The sequence below is a fragment of the Aythya fuligula genome, chromosome 26 (genome assembly GCF_009819795.1).
Source record: "Aythya fuligula isolate bAytFul2 chromosome 26, bAytFul2.pri, whole genome shotgun sequence".
NCBI lineage: Eukaryota > Metazoa > Chordata > Aves > Anseriformes > Anatidae > Aythya > Aythya fuligula.
In genome coordinates, this window is record NC_045584.1 from 3,109,421 (window position 1) to 3,131,067 (window position 21,647).

A 21,647-nucleotide genomic window follows, 5' to 3' on the forward strand; every position below is an offset into this window, starting at 1 on the left:
GTTGGGGGTTTTAGGGTGGGTTTGGAGGTTCTTTGGGGGGCGATTGGGAGTTTTGAGGGGGGGGCTGGGGGCTTTAGGACAGGTTTGGAGTTTTTTGGGGGGGTTTAGGATGGATTTGGAGGCTTTTTTGGGGGAGGCTTGGGGGTTTGGGAGCTGCTTTGTGGGGCTGGGCCGCGGGGGGGGGGGCACCGGGACCTCCACGGTGGGGAGGGGGCGGCGCTTGGAGGACCGCGCGCGCCACCCATAGAGACGGCGGGCTAGAGCGGCAACCCCACCGCTTCCGGCGGAAGCGAGCAGAGCGGGGCGGAAGCGGGCGGGTGAGGCGGCCGGTAGGCTCCCGGCCCGCCGCCGGGGCCCGGCGCCATGCGGAAATTCTTCCAGGAGATCAAGGCCGACCTCAAATTCAAGAGCGCGGGGCCGGGCCAGAAGCTGTCGGAACCGTCCCGGTAACTGGGCGCGGGGTTCTGGGGACCGGGCCGGTACCGGGGAGGGTGGGTAGGGGGGGGGCGAGGTGAGGCCGGGCCGGTACCGGGCACGGAGGGGGGCGGTGGGGGGGGTGGGGTGAACGGGGGGGGGGTCCCGGAGCTGCCCCCAAGCGGCCCCGGCCCTCCCGCAGCGCCCCCAAGGAGAAGCCGAAGGCGGAGGCGGCGCCGAGGCCCCGGCAGGGCCCCACCGACGAGGCCCAGATGGCGGCGGCGGCGGCGCTGGCCCGCATGGAGCTGAAGGGCAAGGCCAAGCCGCCCTCGTCGCAGGAGGCCATCAGGAACCAGGGTAGGGGGGCGCCGGGCTCGGGGCGGATCGGGAGGGCCCACGGGGGTGGTGGAGGGAGGGGAGCGACGGTGCCACCGGGACAGGGTGGGGGAGCTGGGGGACAGGAGGCTGAGGGGTGGCCTTATTGATGTTCGTAAAGGTGTCAGGGTGAGGGCAGGACGCAGCCAGGCTCTTCTCGGTGGGGACAGGACAAGGGGCAGTGGCCACCAAATGGAGCCCAGGCAGTTCCGCACCAACACGCCAAAGAACTTCTTCCCGGGGAGGGTGCCGGAGCGCTGGGACAGGCTGCCCAGGGAGGCTGGGGGGGCTCCTTCTCTGCAGATCTTCAAGGCCCGTCTGGACGCCTCCCTGGGCAGCCTGCTCTGGGGAACTGCTTTGGCAGGGGGTTGGGCCCGGGGAGCTCTGAGGGCCCTGCCAGCCCCTACAGCTCTGTGAGCTGAGCTCGGCCTCTCCTGGTCTGGAGAGGGATCCCCAGGCAGGCAGGGCTAGCTGGGCAGTGCTGCTGGGGCTGATGACAAACCTCTCAGAAATGGGGTCACACACGGGTGTGCGTTCCTGGGCCAGGAGCACAGCGCCCACAGGAGCGTCAGCATCCCTGGGGCAAAGCTGCGGAGCACAGAGCTCGCTGCTGGACCACTCGGGGTCTGTGCCCCCGCCCCTGTAACCGGGATTTGTTTCTCCTAGTGAGAAAGGAGCTCATGGCTGAGGCAGCTGCGAGTGAGAAAGGAATCTCTGCTGACAAAGAGGTAGGAGGCGAGCTGCTGCTCCCAAACTGTATCAAATTGGGAGCGCTGATGTGCCAAAACAAACAGCAAAGCTTCCTTCCTCCCTTCAGGTATGGTTTGGTCTCTTTCAGGACCCAGCATTCCCCGACACCCAAGCGGCAGCCAGACCCTCGGTTTCGGGGGTCTATTTCACCTGTCCCTTGACGGGTGCGGTTGTAAGGAGAGACCAGAAAGAGAAGCACATGCGGGAAGCCATCCAGCTGGTGAGCACCACTGCACGCCTCTCCCTCCTTCCCCTTTAAGCCTGTTCTGTGGCATGGATCTCCCCGAGCAGCGCAGCAGTGACCTCGAACCCTCTGCCTTGTAAAGCTCCCCCCTGTGCTGTCTCCCAGGAGGGCAGCTCCCTTCAGGCGTTGACTTAAAATGCTCCTCATGCCTTTAATTTGCTGCAAATACTGAGGCGAGGAGCTGTGAGCCACGCACGTCAGCTCCCCCGTGACCAGCTGCTCTCCTTGTCCCGCAGTATTCTTCCACCGACCCCGTGGCCGCCTCCATCCTGGAGATTCACACCTTCAACAAGGACCGGGAGAAAGTCCGCGTGGGCGTGGAGACCGTGGCCAAGTGAGTAGGGGGTGGGCGCAGGCTGCTCGTCCCCCCCGGCAAGGAAATGCAGAGTCTGAAGGAAACCAAACCCAAATGCTTGAACCATTTGAGGCAGGGGGTGCTGGCAGGTGACAGGAGGCCAGCTTCTGAGCTGGTCCCAGCGGCTGCAGTGGTTCAGGAGGTTTGGGAGCTGCTGGCTGAGATCAGCCTCCCCCATCTGCTGCCTGGCTGGGGCACAAAGCACATCATTTTACTTTCTTTCACTTCATTTCAGTTTCTTTCATCGTTTTCTTTCTTCATTTTCACTTTCTTTCATCTTCTTACTTTCTTTCAGCTCAGATCTGTGAGGAAACACTCTGAGCCGTCTCCTTCCATGTGACCTTTGCTCCTTGGGGTAGCACATCCTGAAGTGCCTGCTTTGATCCATGAATTCCATTCCTCTTCCCACAGGTACCTGGACAACATCTACCTCCACCCAGAGGAGGAGAAGTACCGGAAAATCAAACTGCAGAACAAAGTGTTCCAGGTGAGACCACGGCTCCTGCAGCTGCCCTGCCGAGGGGCTTGGAGCAGAGCACATTTCATCCTCCCCTTTTCTTCCAGGAAAGGATAAACTGCCTGGAAGGGGCACACAACTTTTTCCAGGCTGTTGGGTTTGAGACGAGAACGCTGCCTGTTCCGGGACAAGGCAAGCCGTTTACGTGTGTTCCGCTGGGGTGAGCAGTTGGGGCTGTCCCACTGCTCAGGGGCAGCCAGCTTCGGCTGCACCAAGAGCTCCACGCTCCAAGGCGGTCACATTGACAGCCCCTCACCCTGTCTTCTCCCTGACAAGTCAAAACTGTGTTTTTTGGAGATCCTTCCATGCTCCAAGTGAAGGCCGGGACATTCGAGCCCTGTGCTTTGGGTTGCAGAGGCCACAGAGGAGTACTACGTGCTGAAGGAAGAGATGCTGACCCGGTTGGAAGACCTCAAGGACTACAAAGAGCAACTTCTGAGCTCGGAGCCGGTGCGGCCGCAGCTGGATCGCCAGCTCTGCGTCTTTAAACCCTCGCCTGAGGCTGCTCGCTTTGAGCTGCCGGATGACTTCTTCAACCTCACTGCAGAGGAGATAAAGCGCGAGCAGCGGCTCCGGTGAGTAGGCTGGAGGGGAGACCCCGCTACCCAGGGGGCGTGCGGTGCCAGCTAACGACCTCACACCCCTCCTTTGGGCTGAAAACCACTTTATGTCTAAATATCTAAAGGACAGAGGCGGTGGAGAAGGCTGCGATGCTGAGGACGCGAGCCATGCGAGAGAAAGAAGAGCAAAGGGAGATGCGGAAGTACAACTACACCCTGCTGCGGGTCAGGTTTCCTGACGGATACATCCTGCAAGGTAAAGGGCTTCTTGCCCTTTCTCCTAGCCCAAGAGCTTCAATAACCAGTGATGGAATAAAGCAGCAGAAGCGGGGTGGGGTAACGCTTCTGTAATGATTCTTCCCAGCTCTGAGCCCTCCGCCTGCCCGGGGCTGGCACCGCAAGGCAGGGCTGACAGAGGGAGGAATCTGGAGGCTTTGTCAATTAAATGAGCTCTGCCCGGGCTGCTGCTAGCAAGCTGGACTTCTTAGATCAGTTTGTTAGAGGAGCCAGCATGGGGCTGCCTGTGCCGTGTCAGGCTCTACAACAGCATAAATCCTCTTCACGTTTTGTAACAGAACTCCAGAAATAATTTCAGGCTTGGCTGCTTCTTTGTTACAGCCTGGCAGGGGTTTGCAGCAATGGAAGTAACATTTTTCTTTGGGAATTCTACTTTTATACTTCAGTTAAATCAGGCTGGTTTTATGCCACTGAGGCAGTTCATGGAGTTAGCAGTACCAGAGCCCTGTGAAACCTCCCACAAAAGGCTCCATTTGGTAAATGCCAGGGCCTCTTTCAGTATCTCACACCTCATTTTCTCATGGCAGGGACTTTTTATGCAAGAGAACCCGTATCTGTGCTCTACAGCTTTGTGAGAGAAGCCCTCAGAGATGACTGGCTGCCCTTTGAGCTCCTGGGACCCGGAGGTCTCAAAGTGACTGACGAGAACTTGGCCTTCAATGAGTGTGGGCTGGTGAGTAAGAGCCAGCACCTTGCACGGGGGCCTTCACGGGACAACAGAACCCCAGAACCCGCGTTGTCAGGGTCAGCTCTTGCTCATAATTTAGGATTTGTCTTATGCTTTCAGGACAGTCGTGCCTTGGCCCTTTCTTTCTAAGCTCAATCAAGTCATTGCACCAAGGCTTCTGGCTCAAGGCTCAGGTGCTGATGTGGAAGGAATTTTAGGGACCGAACTCTTTGTAGGAAGTGCAGGCTGCAGTAATTGCTAGCAGTTAGATCAGAAGCATCAATTGCCAGCCAGGATGGCACAAACTACAAGCCAAGCACAGCTCTAGCATAAAGCTTCCACCAGCCGTGTCCCCTGGGGAGCTTCCTGCCCATCCCCACTCCTCCTTTTTGGTTGAAGTGCTCTCACTAAGCTTTTTTCCAGCTTTGTGAAGGCACACAGCATGGTAGGAGGAGGTTAAAGTGTGGCACTAGAGGAGCTCAGTAATGCTCTCTTCTCTGTTCCAGGTGCCCTCGGCCCTCCTGACCCTGGTGTGGGACACAGCGGTCATGTCGGACATCCAGGCATCAGGCCAGGAGCAGCCAGCCAGCCCCCTGAAGCCAGAACTTCTCTCTAGGGTCCAGACACTGTCTTGAAATAAAGGGGAATGGATGCAGTGACAGTGGCTTCAGCCTGTTCCCTTCTGTTCCCATACAGACTGGTGGAGCTTCCAGCTGTGTGACCTCCGAACTGGCTGGGGTTTAGCTCTGCAGAGCGGGAGGCTAGAGATTGCGCCAGTTTACCCAACCTTGCAGTCACCTTCCCAGCTCAGTAACCAAACACTAAGGCAGTCGTGCCCAGTAAAACACTTCCAGGACTGCTCTCGGTGGTTTTAGAGACCAAATCCCAGCCGTGACTGCTCGAGGTGGTTCCCAGATGAAGCACCACTTCCCTCCCTCGGCGGAGGGAGCAGGGGTGGATACAAGGCTGGATCCCAACTGAGCGAGCCTGGCTCTGGGCCTGGGCTTAGGCTTCAGCTTTTCCTTTTGCTTCTGTGTGCACTGTAACTCCTATTGGAGAGAGTATATTTAGATAAAGTTGTTTAGCCTAATTAAATGGAATATTTAAAGACTGCGCTTGGTTTAGAGTTCTTTGAAATCACCTTTGCCTTTCAGAGGTGATCACCACGTGCTGTGGCATCACACCTCTCCCTCACCTTCTAGCTTTGGGGCACCTGCAGCCAGAACAAGGGGCAGCCTGGGAGCATAAACATCAGGAGCTCTTTATGCTGCTATTTAGGGAACTCATTCACCGACTCACAACCCTTACCAGAAATTAAAAACAACACAGGAACGTTGTTACATTCATTAGCAAGTCTGCTGCTAGTTCATTCCTTTATGCTTAAATCTTAAGTTCTTCTGTGGGGTAGAAACCAGCTTTTATATACACATACAACTTGTGATGGGTACAGGAGAGCAGTAAGCTGGCAGCAAGCCTGGTATTACATGCCAGGTTGTCACAGAACAGGAGAAGCAGCTCGCAGGTTCTTTCTTTTCCAGAGGTAAAGCCTGCTGCTGTTCCCTGGAGCAAGTAAGACCACAAACAGGATAATAGAGAGAGCATAAATTCAAATATAATTGTACATCATTTATACCCACGGGCATGCTATACAACATTATGAACAGAGAATTTCCCCAGAGGCATCACAATAAGCTTAGTTTAAAACCCCCTCCACTAGTTTTAGAGATAACTTAGATACCTTCCATTACAAAGAAGTATCAAAATTTCAATAATGCTTTATTAAGGACAGATTAATATGCAATATTTTTAAGCTAAAAACTAGAGCTAAAAATTTAAGCTTCCATCTGGTCTGAAGCAGAACAAAGTGCTGTCTTCTCTTTACAAGAAATATGGAATACTTTCAAGTATCTTGGTCGAAGATACACAAGGTTTAAAATTTCCTAAGTAATTCTACATACATACAGAGAAGTTAGTAGGCATTTAAGTCTCAAACTGTATTAGGTGGGCTGACCGTGCCGGCGTCCTGAGGAGGGGCAGCTGTGCCACTGGGTGCTGAAGCTGTTTCAGTAACTGCCAACGTAGAATCTGCAAAGTAGAAAATGTTTTGGTTTTTAGACAAAATCCTCATTAAACCAGCAAAATTTGATTTCTGCTGTGCATACATGCTTGCTGTTTCAGCACTGGGTGACACCAGTGCAGAGTAAGATTACTTGGATCCTAAAAAAGATCTTTTTAGTGCTTTAGAACCAGGTAGAGCTGCTACCAACCAGCACCAGAGCCTTCAGAACAAGAAGCTGCCAGCCTGCAGGGAGGTTTTCCCCCCACTGCAGTCATGGAATAAGCAAAAGCAGCTTAAGATTAAATGAGAAGCTTCTTGCCAAACAGCTGTATTGTCTGTGAGGGAAGGGAGAGGACGGATCCAACACCAGCTCAGACAGAAAGGAGACCCAAGGTGTGTCTAGAATGGGTCAAACACTCGAGAATTTAATACTCTGGGAATATGCACAGGTCCTTATCTATCAATTAGAGGAGCTGCCCAACACAAAACCCAGCACTTTCCTTAATTCAGGCTGGGCGAGTAGCACTGTGAACGAGCTATTGTGGAGCTGTAAGAAGGAGCTCGGAGGTTTTAAAAGTGATTTAGAGGAGCTGCATGTGGTTTGTGTTAAGCCATTGATCTGTATGATCAAGTACACATATCTAAAGCCTCGCTGAGATGAAAGGAGCCGCTCCATTTCCTCATCCCACTGTTTCTGAATCCGTAGCCTGAAAGGACACACTATAGCAGGAGAGCTTTTGAAAACCCTTTTCCAAGAGATAACTGGGACACAAATATAAACAACTGCTTAGGTTCTACCACAAAGCTGCACAGTGGTAATCAGAGCGCTCATGTGTCAAACATCTGAGAGCTTGGTTATTAGCCGATGTTATTTCCTTCAGAACAGACACTTCAGCATGCACTTAAGACTTCAAGAAGGCAGCAAAGCTACACTCCAAACCTTGTCAGTCCTGGAAGAGCGCTGAACTGAGCGTGCAAGCCCCAGAGACCAGCCCTTCTCAGCAGCAGTTACCAATATTAAGTGGATCTGCTTATACCGACCCCAACGTTCACTTTTCCTATCAGAAACAAACAGCAACGCTGGCAGGTGATGGCTATTCACGAGCACTTTGCTTAGTCGTTTGGAGGGAGAAAGGAAAAAGGGCAAGAGCAGCTTAGAGCAAAGCACGAAAATCAAAGAAGCATCTAGAATACATCACAAAAAGGACAAAAATATCCTGAATAAAACATCTATAGGGAAGAGCACAAAGCTTGCTGAAACTGTGGCAGCAAACCAGCACCAGGTTTAGCTACGGTTCCTGCTCCACTGTGCTCTCCCTTCTGGGAGTGATCGCCTGCCAAGAGACTGCTGTCAATGATTTTCCCACCTTTGCCTGGCTGTACATCCACGATTATGCAGTCGTCGTCATCCTCATCTTCCTCAGTGTCCGCCTGAAATCCATCCATGTCCATAGCTTCAGCCTAAAAAAAAAATAAAATAAAGGTATCAGGGGTGTGACAGCGAGCCAACAGTGCCAGCACGAGATCCAGCACAGCCAACACTGAGTAGAACTGCAGCGGTCACTCCTCACGGCCACTGAGCAGGCAGGAATCACTGTAAGGAACAAAAAAAGAGTAAGAAAAGCAACCCCTGGCTTCAGCACATTGCCCTGTGGTAAAGGGTAAATGGCACGCAGAGCAGGGAGCACGCCAAGCTTCTGCTCCGAGATGTTCCCCTGTTACAGGGAGCAGCCCACACATCTGAAAGCCAGTTCAAACCTCAATTAAAACCCAACTCCGTTTTGTTTTGTCCTTTTTTTTTTTTTCTCTCCCCCTCTCCTGATTTCTTTTGATGCTTTTTTGCTTCTGGAGATGGAAAGGGACTTCTGCCTGTCAAATATAAGCTCGTTCTCTCCCCTGACTTTTCATCTTGGACAGCCAGCTTCTATTCGGGGGGGATGACAGTTCTTCCCTGGGTGACCCTATCTTGGGAGCAGCACAAACCCCTCATTTTGAATCAGAAAGAAAAAAAAAAAAGAATGCAAGGAGAAACACACACTGAAGTTGCCCAGCATTGAACAGCTTTTTTTTTTTCCTCCCCTTTTTTCTCCTTTAATTGGAACCATGGAATGCAAGTCTGAGATAGACTTTGGTCCCTATCCACACAATTTTATAGAATCTCAGAATGCTCTGGGTTAGAAGGGACCTTATTAGGAGGGACCTTAAAGCCCATCTAATTCCCGACCAGAAATTTTAAGTTTACAGCTGTCCCTGAAGTCACACTTCTCAGATGCAGCATTCCCCTCCTACACACGTGTAGGTATTGCCCACTTGAAGGAGCTTTTCTTTCTCTGCAGCTTATGTAAGAGCACCTTCACTTACAAAAGCCCTGGAGTGAGCTTCACAGCAGAGTTCTAGGTGCCACGGATGAGAACAATTGGCAGGTCGAGGCTGTCAGGTTCCCCAGTTTCTCCATCAGGCAGAACGGGAGCTCAGCACCTGCACTGATTTAGGCACAGGGCACGAGAGGCTTCCAGGAGCCTGCCACCTTTTCTCTGAGCTGTGCTGCACCACACCTCACGAGGGCAACTCAGGTGCTTCTGAGAGCTTTGAAGAATTCAGGCCAACAGTGAAACTCCACTAAAAACCTTTTAAAAAACCTTTGTTTCGCTATTTCTGCTCAATTTGTTATGAGCAGAATCTCCAGTGGGTGCCAAGCAGCTTTTTTTTTTTTTTTTTCTTTAAATCTCTGCCTTTATTTAGTGCATATGAAAAAACCCAAGCAGATGGAGTTCGGGGGCTGAACAGTTTCTCGCAAATCTCTGATCTCTATCAGTGCTTGTCCTTGACTGCAGAGCTTCTTCAGTACAAGAGCCAAAGAAATTAAGAATAAAGTGGGAAAGAAAAGCATGCAAAGCCTCGTGTGAGGCTTTTCTCACCCTTGTCCACAGGGGATTATGAATAAATCCACTGAAGAGTGCAAACCAGTCCTGCCTGGAGGTTTGGAGGCTACCAGTTGCTAATACCAGGCTTCAGGATCTAAAGCCTCAGTCTTAAGTGCATGACAGAGAATCACACAGCTAAAGCAGTGATCACACACTTCTCAATCAATCTTTCGGATAATTAAGCTCTTAATGCTGTGCGTTCACCTCTGCTTTTCACGGCAACCACAGCAGGAAGGGCAAAACAAAGCTCAGAGCTGGAAGAGCGACGGCTCCAAATCCATCTCATTTGATTCCTGTGATTTATTTCATTTGTTTTTTTTTTTTTTAAACCAGCTCTTGAAATCCAGCTTTATGCACGATGAGACTTCACAGACTGTCCAGGGTTGAGCTGCAGCACCTAGGAACCACGTTTCATCGGTACACACGCAACCGATGCAAGTCAGCAGCCCCGGCTGCACATCTGGCAGCCAAACACACACAAAAACCTGCACACAAATTGCAGCCAGCTGTAAAAGCACGGCCGAGCAGACGCTCCAACTATTCACGGCTTGGAAGTGATCGCTGCCAAACAGCAGAAAGTAGAACAGCAGGAGAGCAATGTTCCAAAGTGAACAGGCCAAGCTACAGGGCAAGAAAAGAAAGCCACCTCTTTAGAGGTGCCCAATTCCATTCTTTCCCCAAAAATTGGGTCTTTCTGCCTGAAGCGTGGTTTCTAGGGCTCAATATTTTGATTGTGATGGCAGCTCTAGGCCAAGCTAGGCGGCACACCAGAACGCTCACCTACTGAGGACGCACAGCCACGTTCCCACTGCTTTTTTTTTTTTTTGTCAGGGGAGGGCGTTGCCAAAGCAGCTCACCTGTTCAGCACCCCGGGGCCTTTTCATGAATTTCGTGATGCACATGCTTCCAGTGGACTTCCTCTTCACGGGCACAGGCGGGGTCTGCAGGAGCGCCGTGCCCGGCGCGCTGCCACTGTCCTCCCTCCCCGAAGCAGGGACTTGGGTGACGTAGTTCCACTGGCAAGGGACGGGGAGGTGCTCCTGAGCAAAACTCTTCAGCACCTCGGAGTGGACGTACCAGCACATCCTGTACTCGGGTCTCTTCTCGTACACAGAGTTCTCGGAAATGATTCTCTTTAGCCTGGCTTTGGAGGGGACACCGCTGTCCTCCCCCACGGGCGTCTGCGGCCGGGACGCGTGGGGGCTCACGGGGCTGGTGTCGCCGCCGTCGGCCGCTGCGGTCACGTCGCTGAACAGTCCTTGGCGGCAGCACTCCTGGAACTCCTGGATGATCACTTTGCTCCCGTTCACGTTCCCGTGGAGCAACGGCAGCAGCTGGCCGAGGACTGCAAGGAAAAGGTTGCAGAAAGGTTGTGGGGAAGACTCAAAGGACAAAAAAAAATAATAAAACAGGCTGACAATACCCATCCGTGCACACACAGGGAAGAAGAGAAATAGGTTGAGATTTCAGATATGGGATTGTAACAGAAGCTGAACCTGATACAGACAAGTCAACCTCAACAACAGCGACCCAAAAGTCAAAGTCCCAACCCCTCTTCCAGCCTTTTCATAAATTATTTGCATCCTCACGTTAACTACACACAGGACTGGAAGGTGTCTCATGAACCAAATCCTCTCTCCCTGAAGGATCCACAGGTAAGTGGGCTCAAGCACTTCCAGTAAGTGATCCTACATGCAAGCTTACCAAAGTCTTGTTGGCTTTGTTTGCTTGATTATCTGAAGGAAGAGGTTTTGGAGGAGTGACTAAAGCCCTGCAGGGTGCCATGACAGAAAACTAATTTTCAAGAGATCTCACAGAGCTTGTTTCAATTTCAAACATGTCACGAGCAGGTCACCCTGACACTGTCACTTGAAACAGAAATCCATCATCTCTAAAGCAGAGCACAGCAGCGCATAAATGCAATTACTTAGCCCTTTATGTCTTACTTTGTTGATCTTTTGCTCTTTTTTTGCTACATTTTTGTATCTGCTGGTCTTCCTCTGCGACGGGTAAATCCAGGATACACGCCGTGAACTGCTGGAGAACCTTCAGGTCTGCATTTGTGCTGCTGTCGTTCTCTGCACTTTCCCAGACGCAGCCAATTTTCACAGGCTGTAGAACATGAAACCTCTTCCCCTTAGCCATCAGCTCGTCCCACTCCTTTGCTTTCAGCTTTTGACGGACCTTCTGATTCTCTGGATCACACTCCTAAAGCCACAGGTGAGAAAGAACGTGATACAACCACCCCAAAAAGAAAAAAAAGGTTCTTTAAAACCCAATATTTGTGGTGTGCTCCCCAAATTACACAAGTCTGCTCGTGCAGACCAGAAATGAGTGGCGTCCCTGCCTACACGTCAATATTTAATGTGTTTTACACTGGAAGCACAGATGGAAGCCCAGTGACAACCAGCTCACTTACTTCTGTCACTCCTTCATCTTCAGATAGGTACCCATGGGGTACAAAAAAGCCATCGTCATCATCTTCATCCTCTCCCTCCTCTTCATCATCCTAAAAATAAACTTTGCTTTTTAGAAGCCATACTGACAACTGCAGTTGTTCCCCAAAAGCTCTTTTTCCATCACACAGAAACCTTACCCCTTCGCTATGGGAAAGGCTTTCTCCAGGTTCCTCCTCCTCCCACTCTTCATCGCTATCTACTTCGTAGTCCAGTAGTTTCTGGAATAAAACCCACCAAAATGCCGCTTCTGTCAGTCTGAGTACGATGCGAGAAGCTCCAAAACTCAATAGCAAGAGGGAACACACAAGTGGATCAGAAATGCCAGACAAAAGGTGGACTCGAACACCAGATATTCACTTCAAGAGCATAAAGGAAGAAAAGAACCTGACTATGCTGCCTGTAGGATACTCACGCAGTCCTTTGACCAAGGATTCCTGGGACGGATCATAGTGGTTCTCTTGTTCCAAGTGCCCCAGTACGCAGGACGGTGATTCTCACAGAACTGCAGAAGTTTCATTCTACCAAACTTCCCCCTTTCAGGAACAGCATCTGTTTTGCAGTTAGCCACTACCACCACATCGCTGTTAAAGCAAAAGACCAGCTTCAGTACTTACAGAATGCCCCTCAAGTAAAAGCTTTAAGAAAAGAAAATGCTCCCTGCTGCTCGAGGAAATAGCTTTCAGAAAGTTTCAGCTCAGCCAGGACCCCAACCCAGGGCCTGAGCTCATCAGAACAGGCACTCACAGCTGGCTTGCAAGGACAGGAGTTCCAGGCAAGCTCCCTCCCTCCTTAACCATGACACTATGTGCAAGAGCAGCTCTGCCTTGGCTCTCTGTTTGCTTTTTAATACTATGCAAGTATTAAAAGTATCCACCAGTAAGGCAAGTAGTGTCCAGTGCCAAAACAGAGCTGCCTGAAACACGAGATTTCCTGTAAATAACGATTGGAGAAGCATTACATAGAACGAAGGAAATCTCCATTAAAACACGCTCTGCCCAGGAAAATAAATCTCAGACAAAACAAGTGTCAGGAGAAAAACTGCATCTCCAATATCAGTATAAAACTACTTTGAAAGCAATCTCCCGTTCATGACATAAAAGCGAAGAAAAGCCCCAAGCCAGACTAACCTGTTTACTATGTCAGTACTGTTATTGACAAAAGTAGGTCCAGTTTTACGAGGTTTGCGACACTTTAGGTCTCTCAAGAAAGAGCCTTCGCTATTCTGTGCGCGCAGGAGCTGATCCAGCTGTTCTAAGAGGTCTGAATCGAGGGCAATACGACAGAGGGGAGCTAAGACCATGTTCTCCTTAATTTCGAACGGAGCAAACTTTCCACAAGAGCCAGCAAGAATCTGAAAGAGTAAGTGGGGATTGTTAGGGTCTGAACACCAGAGAAGCTGTAGTACCAACAGATAAAACATTCACGAGTCTAAAATACCAGTTTACTGATGTTTGACTGAGAATTTGGGTTAAGCCCTTCCAACAGACTCCAACAAATCTTCTCAAGTAAATTTAGGTCTTCACAGCCAATGCAGCAGAAGACAAAGTTGAGATTTTTACTAAAGCAACAACAAAATTCTCTTGCCGTCTCTGCTCTGGTCACAGACCTTTTTTAAACCCTTGATATTTTTGAAATTAGGAAGCAAGAAATACTAATGCTTTGTCCACCAAAGAAGGTCCAAGAGACAGATCTGAGGGAAACCAGTGTATGTGTAAGATGGCCAATAAAAATACAAATACCTCACCTTTGGGGCTTGCGGAGTCTTTGGTTTCTGGAAGAATCTTGTGATTTCTGCTTTCTGTGCATTAATACGCTAAAGTCAAAACAAAAATGCAAACTATGAACAAAGGTAGGACACAGCCTTATCATTTAAAGCGAGCTCAAGCATGACCCAGTGTCAAACCTAATGAGGTATAAAACAAAGTTCAGTTATTTACCAGCTCCTGTAACTCAGTAAAAAAGTAATCGCTTTCTGTAACACACCTACACAGATTCCAGTGCCATTACTAAGACAAGGGGTGGAGTTCACTTACAGGCACTGGAAAAACAAAAAGCAAAAATAATTAAAAAAAAAAAACCAACAGATGTGGGAAGAACTGAACAGATAAACCAGGTACACCAACACCTGCAAACAAAACAGGCAAGAAACCTGCACGATGCAAATGGTGGAGCAGCACCACCAGGTCCAAACGGACACGCTCATTCCCAAGCAGCAGGGCCGAGTGAGGGGCACCAACGCAGGGTTTGCTGCTAGGAGAACTTCTGGGAGAGCAAAGCAGTAACTGTGGGAGTCATTGTGAGCAGCCCAGCAGCGCTCAGCAGGATGCCAGGCAGCCCATTAACAGCATTTCACCATAACAGAGGAGCTGAGAGAAAGCCTTTACCTTTTCTTCTTCTTTTAACCGTTTCTCCTCTTCTTTCTTTCTCTTCTCTTCAAGTTTTGCCCTTAAATATAAAATTCATTTCAACTGTCACAAACCACAAAGCATTTATTTGCACTGAGGCAGAGGTGACAAGCCCTATACCTCGACCACATCACACCAAACAAGAGGATAATCTGTTAATTCAGCCAAGAGCCACACTTGGTTAAACGCACAAGACTCTCTTCATTCCTTTTCGAGCAAACATCGACCTGTTTTAGCCACAGAGTAGCTGGGCTGCTTCAAACCATCCTCAATAGCAAGAGGAGGCATTTATTTACTATTTTATGGAGTTACAAGCGACTTCCTCAACAGACAGGCCACCAGCGCCAGCAAAAGGCAGCCAGGAGCAAGCCTGGTCAGGAAGGGAAAACTCAGTGGAGCGTGACAGCTCTTTTCAGCCATTTCAGATCAGACGCCCAGGTCAGGCTGCAAGCAAAAAGCAGCGCAGCAGAGCTGAGCCTACATTCTGGCACGGTCTTTCATGGCTTAAAATACATTCCGTGACAAAGGGGCCTTGCTGTTTGATCAGTACAGCCCCTGGAAGTGAAGGTGTGCATGCAGAGGTGCTCACATGGTTAGACATTACTCCCCACGGCCTGTAGAAGCCACGCCACTTACTCTAAAGCTTCCTGCCTCTCCTTGCGTTTCTCTTCCTTCACCCTCAACTTCTCAGCTTTTTCCTTTTCCTCTTTTTCTTTCTTTTCTCTCCTTTCTTTCTCTTTCAACTCTTTCTCTTCCTCTTTTTTCTTCTTTGCCTCTTCCTTGGCTCGCTCTTTCGCAGCTTTTGCCTCTTCCTTCAGCCTTCCCTTTTCCTCCCTTTCCGCTTGTAGCTTCTGCAGCTTGTCGGCACGCTCCTGGTCCTAGTGCAGAAAGAAGCCATTAAGCAGGTGCTTTTCATGCACAGGAGCTGCTGGCAGACAAACATGAGTAAAAAATAAGGATGCAATTTTCTCAGCCGAGATGCTACAGCGGATTCCTGCCCCCAGTGCTTGACCTGCAGCAGTTTCGAGCTCGTCTAGGCCGTGTTATTAACCACAGCTACCTGCTGCTGCAGCCAGCTCAGCCCTCTGCTTCTCATCTCGTACTCTCTCTGAAAGCATTAACTTCTTCCCCTAAGAACAGACATTCTCGCTTTCTAAGCATCAAAGGACGCTTTGTACTCGCTCCGTACTTGAGTCATCTTCATTATCAATGTATTATTGGGGAAAGTTGCACAGGAGAGAATTTTTATTACTCTAAAAATGTAGCAGGTCGTTTCCAAAAAGCATTTTGGAAATAAGCACCTCGTGAGCTAAGCTGTCGTGCTCTTCTACCTGCGTGCGCCTGCCATCATATACATTCAGAGCGAATTTATAAATGTAAAGAGTGAATTTTATCTGATCGTGTTATCTGCCCGCGAGGATTTTCTGACTGCTTTTCATGACCTCGGGCAGTAAAGCAAGTCTCCAAACGCTGGACTGTGCAGCTGCTTTATTAGGCTTGAAACTAACCCAAAAAGCCACTCGTGGCAGGTCGTTTCTGCTAAGCAGGCAGCATGAGGGGCTCGGAGCTTTTTTAAGGGGTGCTGTGGGAACACCAGGGGAAGATTACACGGAAATTTCCAGGCACAGCATTGCAGCCCCTCGTTATGGGTCTATCCAACATAGACATGAGAACGTGGCACGCTTACTAAAAATGACAAAACAGAGAAAAATAGCTTCCCTCTACTTGTAGGCCTTGGTAATTCCACCAGGAAACTAGGATGTGGCTGTGCTCAGACACAGGAGTGTCCTTATGGTGTATTTCTCCTTTCTTTTTGTTTATTTCACATCTTAGCTTTCTTGGCAGCACCGAGAGGACTGAAGGCATCACAATGTGCCGCTGACACGACGTTGGCAGTTATTTGTGAAAAGCATCCTTGTCAGAACTGAGTCATGGCAGCCAGTGAGAATCCACCAGGTAGCTGTGGGAAGAGCTAACAGCAGGGCTGGCAGCTCGGGTTGCTTTCCAGCACAATAAAGCCTCCATCCTCAACGCTCTCACACGCTGCTATTTATATAAATACACGTTACATAAATAGAGGAAGAACGCTGCAGATTGGAGCTCTATATGGGGCAGGGGGAAAAGCAAGCATCCTAGCACTCTCAGCCACTTAGAACTCAGAGAAAATAAAAATAAAAAAATGCAACAGACCAGCTTTATAAACCACTTCCTAAGAAACATCAGAGCAAGCCAGGAGCCCAAGCTTTGCTAGCTGCAGGGAAAACAACAGGCAGCTTCTCAGCCTGCAGAGCCCACTCGTACAGAGCTGCCTGCTCGAGAGCTCCACGTGCTGCAGCAGCTTCATTTAGATTTAGCCCTTCACGACTGGAAGAGGAATGGACAGCAGGATGATTACAGCACCTTGGCCCTATGGATCAGGGTTTTCTGCCTAGCAAACCCGGGCTGCAGCTTCAGCGCTTCTTCCAGCAGCGACACCCAGCAGTTTCCTCAGCAGCCCTAAGAGCAGCAGCCCGCTCGCCTCGCTTCTTAACGAGGAGCAGGAACGGTTCTGTGGCTCAGAGGCAGAGGGGTGAGGACGGCGAGGCAGGAACCAGCCCTAACCCAAGGCTCCTGAGGGTCTCACCTGTGCCTGTGCGCCTCGCGGGCTGCACCTACTCTCTCTGGAAGGGTTTGTTAAAAAAAAAAAAATCTCAAAAAGCATTTTGACAAGCAGGCAGCAACATTTCCAGCTCCTTAATATCTTCCTGAAGTGCCCAGGAATGCAGCGCAGGCCACCCACACGTCGTTATGTATGCATTAAGGGGCTGTGGAACACGCTGAGCACTTTAACTGCATGCATTAAGCTTCCTCCATATTCATCAGTCAGGAAAGCAGGAAAAGAGAGGTTTTAAGTGGCCCGAAATGAAACGCAAAGGGCTTGGCTTACTATTCAACGCAAAAGCACAGCAGGTTAGTTTGCTATGTCAGTGAAAAGGCCTTACTCTTTGCAATCTCAGCTTCTCCTTCTCTGCAGAGCTTTTGGGGAATTTCTGAGGTACCTGAAAACACAAAATGCAAGTTTTAGAGATTCACGTCACTCCCTTCACAACACTAGAACTCCTAAGAAGACCAGCAGGCTTCACCTGCACGATGCTAACCTTATTCCTTCCGATCAGTATATTCAGCACCATCAGAATCCCTCCAGTACAGGGGATCAGAACACAGCTCAGGCATCAAATCTCACCGATTTCCATTTTGGCCTGTCTAACTGCTTCAGTTTCCATTCAGTCCTCGTGTTACTGAGTTTTGCATAGCCAAACCCCTCTGGTTTCTCAGCCCTGAAGCACCCCTCGCAGTGTGACACCACGTGCACGAAAACAAACAGAGGCTACAGCTGCTACAAAGCACGGGAGCGTGACAGAGAGCATAACATTTAATTATAGCACAGTAAATAAAGTCAGTTCCTTTGACTCCAACTTTCTTTTTTCTCCTTGATCCTACCACTTACACTTGCCAGGATATTTAGCCAGAATTTCCTGAATACGAGGGCTTTTCATGTTTTATCTCCTCCTAATCATAGCCCTGTGACTCCTCCACATCAGCCCTGAAGTTCCCCCTGGGTCACACTTGTCATTTCTCCTCCAGCCATTATTTACAGGGGGAAAAAAATAAAGAAAGAAAAGGCTGAAAGGTGCTTAGTGTCTGAAGAGCAAACGGTGCTGTTCGCTGACAGGTTAGGTCTTGGGCCAGTCTGTTTCAGCAGATTCTGGCTTGGTTTCTCACACCCACCCCTTCCTTTCCTCCTGCCATTCTCAGCAGAAGGTAGAATGTTTATCCTTGGGGTTAAGAAACCAAAGCAGACCAAAAGCTTGGTTTTCTATACTCGGACGTCGAGGTTTACACGGTGCAGAGCAGTATCAGGAGATCCTGTACTTATCTGATGGAAGGAAGAGTGCTTTTAACTAGGAGCTCTCGGTTACCAAAGCTGTTTCCACCTTGAAAAACAACCAGACGAGGACAGACAACTACAGATCGATGCGCACACTTCCCATTTTGGCAAGCAGACCGTGAGCCATCTCAGGTTGTGCTTCACACCAGGAGAAACCAGAAACTGGGCTGCACTGCCAGGCTACTTACACCGGGAATCAAGTACTTTTTTTTTTTTGTTTCTGCTCTACTGGAAATATTCTGTGTCTGCTTGAGTTTGTGTGTGCACTTTCAAGAAGTCAGACTGCAAGTTTTAGCAGCCCCAAACCAGATAATGCTTCTTGAGAAAATCAGCACAGCAGAAGGAAGACCGAGCCCATTGAGAGCTCCAAGTCCCAGCTAACTCCTTGGTACCTCCTCCAGGCCGTTGAGGTTTTCCCTGGGGTCTGGTCCAGTCTCTCCTCAAATCCCCGTGGGCTAGCTGATGAAAATCTTTCTTGAAGGGCTTCAGGCAGCAGAAGGCAGTTCTCAGGGGATGGCACATGCAGCAAGGCGACCTGCCATCCCCCCCTCCAAGCACAGAGGCCTCCCTGTGCCACTGGCTGCCCTGCACCATGTCTTAAATCCCCAGCCCAGAATCCCTGCCTTGGTTTTCCTCTAATTATATCGTTGAGAAAACCAAACAGGACTGCCAGCCACCCCCGGCCTAACTTCAGGTGAGGTTCGGCTGCTCTGGGAATGCTCCGTTCCCCAGTTTGAGCACTGGGCCCCCACCGGAGCAATCCCTGCTTTACATCCTCACTGAGCTGCATCCTCACCACGCTTCCCAACTGCTCAAGTCAGGACTGCTCCAGCCAGCCCTGCAGGTATCGCTGCCTTTACAGCCCTCCTCTTCAGCCCAGCACCAAGTCACGCTGCTTGGGGGGCTCTCCTGCTAGGAGGGCAGGCCCTAAACCGAAACAAAACCCGCTCACAGACTGGTGATGAAGTCTACCTGGGGTGAGCGTTCTCACAGTGACTACAGCAGCTCAGGGAGGGCAGGCTGGAGGCTGGAGGCCATCACCTGTTGGACAAAACCCTTTGAACACTGCTCCCGTCCCATTTACCAAATCATTCAGCAAGCATTCACGGCCACTTTATAAAAGTGAACCTGTCATGGAGCTTCAAGCTGCCTTCCTGCTGTGCGGGCATAGCAGCTCTGAGCCAAGCGAGATCTAAAATCTTAGAGCTACCCAATTTAAAGGAGTCAAAATGGCAGCGACTCAGTTACATCATTAATTACAGACACCACCTGCCACACGCTGCTCACAAGCTTTGTATCTTAGCCATCCCTCTCAGGGCAATCGCAGGAAGCCATCCGACCTAGCTGCAGGGTAACCAGTTTTAAAGAGCCCGAGAAAAGAGACCAACCTTCCTAAGGGGCGTGGAGAAAGCTAAAGGACTGGTATTTCTCTTGGGTTCTGCAGCAGGCTGTGCCTCAGGGGAGCTCACAGAGGGAGAGCTTAGCGAGGAATTAGTGAGTACAGAGTCTCCTTCATGGGACGATTCCGCAGTCTCGTTCTCTGACGTGACACTTCCGTCCAGAGAAGTGACCGGGGGGGATCTGGCGGTCATAATATCCTCCAGCAGCACTACGGGCATCTTCCCCTCAAATATGATATCCTTCAGTTTGCCCTGATTAACCTTGGCGTTTTCCAAGTCGTTGCACTTCGTTAACCCAGAGCACGACTGGAGGCCAGCTACCAACTCTTCCTCTTGGCTCGCCGCAGCCTCACGCTGCGCACCAGTCCCCACTGAGTCGTCCGTGGGGCTACTCTGGGTGGAATTTGGGCAACTCAGTTCGCTCGTTCCTTTTCCTAGCGTGCCGTTAGTTCTAGCTACGGATGACGACGCTTCGGAATCAGAGCCGAGGCCGTCGCTCAGTCTATGGCTAGAGTCACTTGCAGGGTCAGTAGCGACTGCAGTCTCTGTGCTATCCTTTGTGTTCTTCTGGATGAAGTGATCTAACGGACCCTTTCCGTTAACGAGCTGGGGAGCGAAATTCCCATCCGCGTTCAGCTGGCAGTCGTTCTCCACGTTGTCCACGGAGGCGCGCGACGTGTCCGCGGCGGGATCCGCGCTCGGGCCGAAACCTTGCGAGCTCTTCACCTTCTTGACCTCGTGCTCCGCGTCGTACTTCTCCTTTGGCACGGGGTTGAGGCGTTTGAACGGCAGGCGGGCTGAAACAAAGAACGTGCGCCCCTTTAACCGCGGCGTACGAGTTACGGGGAAGGGGAAAGGAGGGGGGAGAAAAGGGAAGGAAGGACCCCAGCCGCACACCGGGGCGCTGGGGGGTGGCCCCCGGGGTGGGGGGGGGGGGGGTGCCGGGCCGGGCCGCCCGCCTCGTGGCTGCGCTTCCCGGAGCCTCACCTTGCACCAGCTTCCGCGGGGGGCCGCCGGCTTTGTCTCGGCACTCCATGGCTGCGGGGGGAGAAAAGCACAGCGCGGTGAGAGGCTGCGGACACCCCCTCCCCCCCCTCCCCGCCACCGCCACCGTCACCACCACAACCGGGGCAGCGGCGACCCCGAGGCCCGGAGCCTCCCCAACCCCCCCCCTCTCCCCTCACAACCCCCTGAGGCCTTCAGGGACCGGTGCTCCCCAGTGGGGGGGGGGGGGCAGCGGCCGGGCCTCAGCCGAGGCCTCACCGGCGGGGCTGGGCCGGGCCCGAGCCCGCTCCCGGGGCCTCCTTTGTTACCTCACGGAGGCCTCGGGAAGGCCCCGGTGGCCCCGGGAAGGCCCCTACCTGCCATGGCGGGGCGGAGCGGCCCTTCCCGGCAGCGGCGGCCGAGGCCGAGCGGCCCCGAGCGGCCCCGAGAGGCCCCGAGCGGCCCCGAGCGGCCCCGGCCCGTCCGGTCCCGCCCCGGCGGCTCCCGCTCGTATTTGGCGGGAGCCGGGGCGACCCCGCGCCTGGGCGCGCTGATAGGCGGAGCGCGCCCACGTGACCCGCCCTTCCGCCCGCTCCGCCCCGCCGCCAGCTTTCCGCCTCATTGGGCCGCGCGAGCGGCGCCGCTGATTGGCCGCCGGGCTTGTCGCTCCAGCGGTTTGGAGGCGGTGATTGGGTAGAGAGGCGGGGGGAGGGGGCGGGAGGGGAGGCCGCAGCACGCGTTCCGCGGGGGTGGGCGGGGCCGCGCAGCGCGCCGGGCCGCCGCGGGGCCGGGGCCAATGCGCGAAATGGCGGCGGGCCGGGCGGCGCTGCCGCGGGGGCTGCTGGGAGTTGTAGTCCTGGGGGCCACACGAAGGCCTCACGCCCGCGGCGTCGGCCCTACGGCCTCCCACCGGGCCGCCCGCGGCCCCAAGGCCCCCCCCCGGTCCCGTCCGTGAGGCTGCGGCTGGGGCCGGGCCGGGCCTTGCCGCCCCTGACCCCCACGGGCTGGCTGCGGCGGCTCCCCGGTGCCACAGCGCTGTTCCGTTAGGTCCCGTCCCCGTTTAGCTTTTTATTAAATTTTGGGTATTTTCTATCTATTTTTATCCATTTTTATCCCTGAGGCCGTTTCCTCGCTTCGCGTCGCACCCGATAAACCGCCCCTGCTCCGCGACAGCGCCCGGCCTATCGCGATATAGAGCGGGGGGCAGGCAGGGGCGGCGCTCTATCCCCCGGAGGCCTCCTCTCTATGATGCTGGAGGACCTCCGCCGGGCCACCGGGGGGCGCCGCGGGATCACCGGAGGGGGGGGAA

The 21,647-nt window shown here is 52.1% G+C and overlaps 2 protein-coding genes across 2 annotated transcripts; one reads left to right on the forward strand and one right to left on the reverse strand.

The window, feature by feature from the left end:
* The first annotated feature begins 304 nt into the window (after positions 1-304).
* UBXN6 (UBX domain protein 6) lies at positions 305-5,292 on the forward strand. Its single transcript, XM_032203865.1, has 11 exons — positions 305-446; positions 617-771; positions 1,456-1,517; positions 1,628-1,759; positions 2,020-2,117; positions 2,550-2,625; positions 2,703-2,787; positions 3,011-3,230; positions 3,341-3,471; positions 4,040-4,185; positions 4,686-5,292. The coding sequence occupies exons 1-11, from the start codon at positions 364-366 to the stop codon at positions 4,812-4,814; spliced, it is 1,317 nt and encodes a 438-aa protein (XP_032059756.1). The 5' UTR covers positions 305-363; the 3' UTR covers positions 4,815-5,292.
* Positions 5,293-5,769: 477 nt separating this feature from the next.
* CHAF1A (chromatin assembly factor 1 subunit A) lies at positions 5,770-20,771 on the reverse strand. Its single transcript, XM_032203807.1, has 15 exons — positions 20,716-20,771; positions 20,342-20,392; positions 19,343-20,151; positions 17,008-17,064; positions 14,663-14,904; positions 14,006-14,066; positions 13,366-13,434; positions 12,749-12,972; positions 12,034-12,202; positions 11,759-11,839; positions 11,582-11,671; positions 11,109-11,370; positions 10,020-10,507; positions 7,606-7,699; positions 5,770-6,264 (listed from the first exon to the last, which is right to left on the reverse strand). The coding sequence occupies exons 1-15, from the start codon at positions 20,720-20,722 to the stop codon at positions 6,167-6,169; spliced, it is 2,802 nt and encodes a 933-aa protein (XP_032059698.1). The 5' UTR covers positions 20,723-20,771; the 3' UTR covers positions 5,770-6,166.
* Positions 20,772-21,647: the final 876 nt, after the last annotated feature.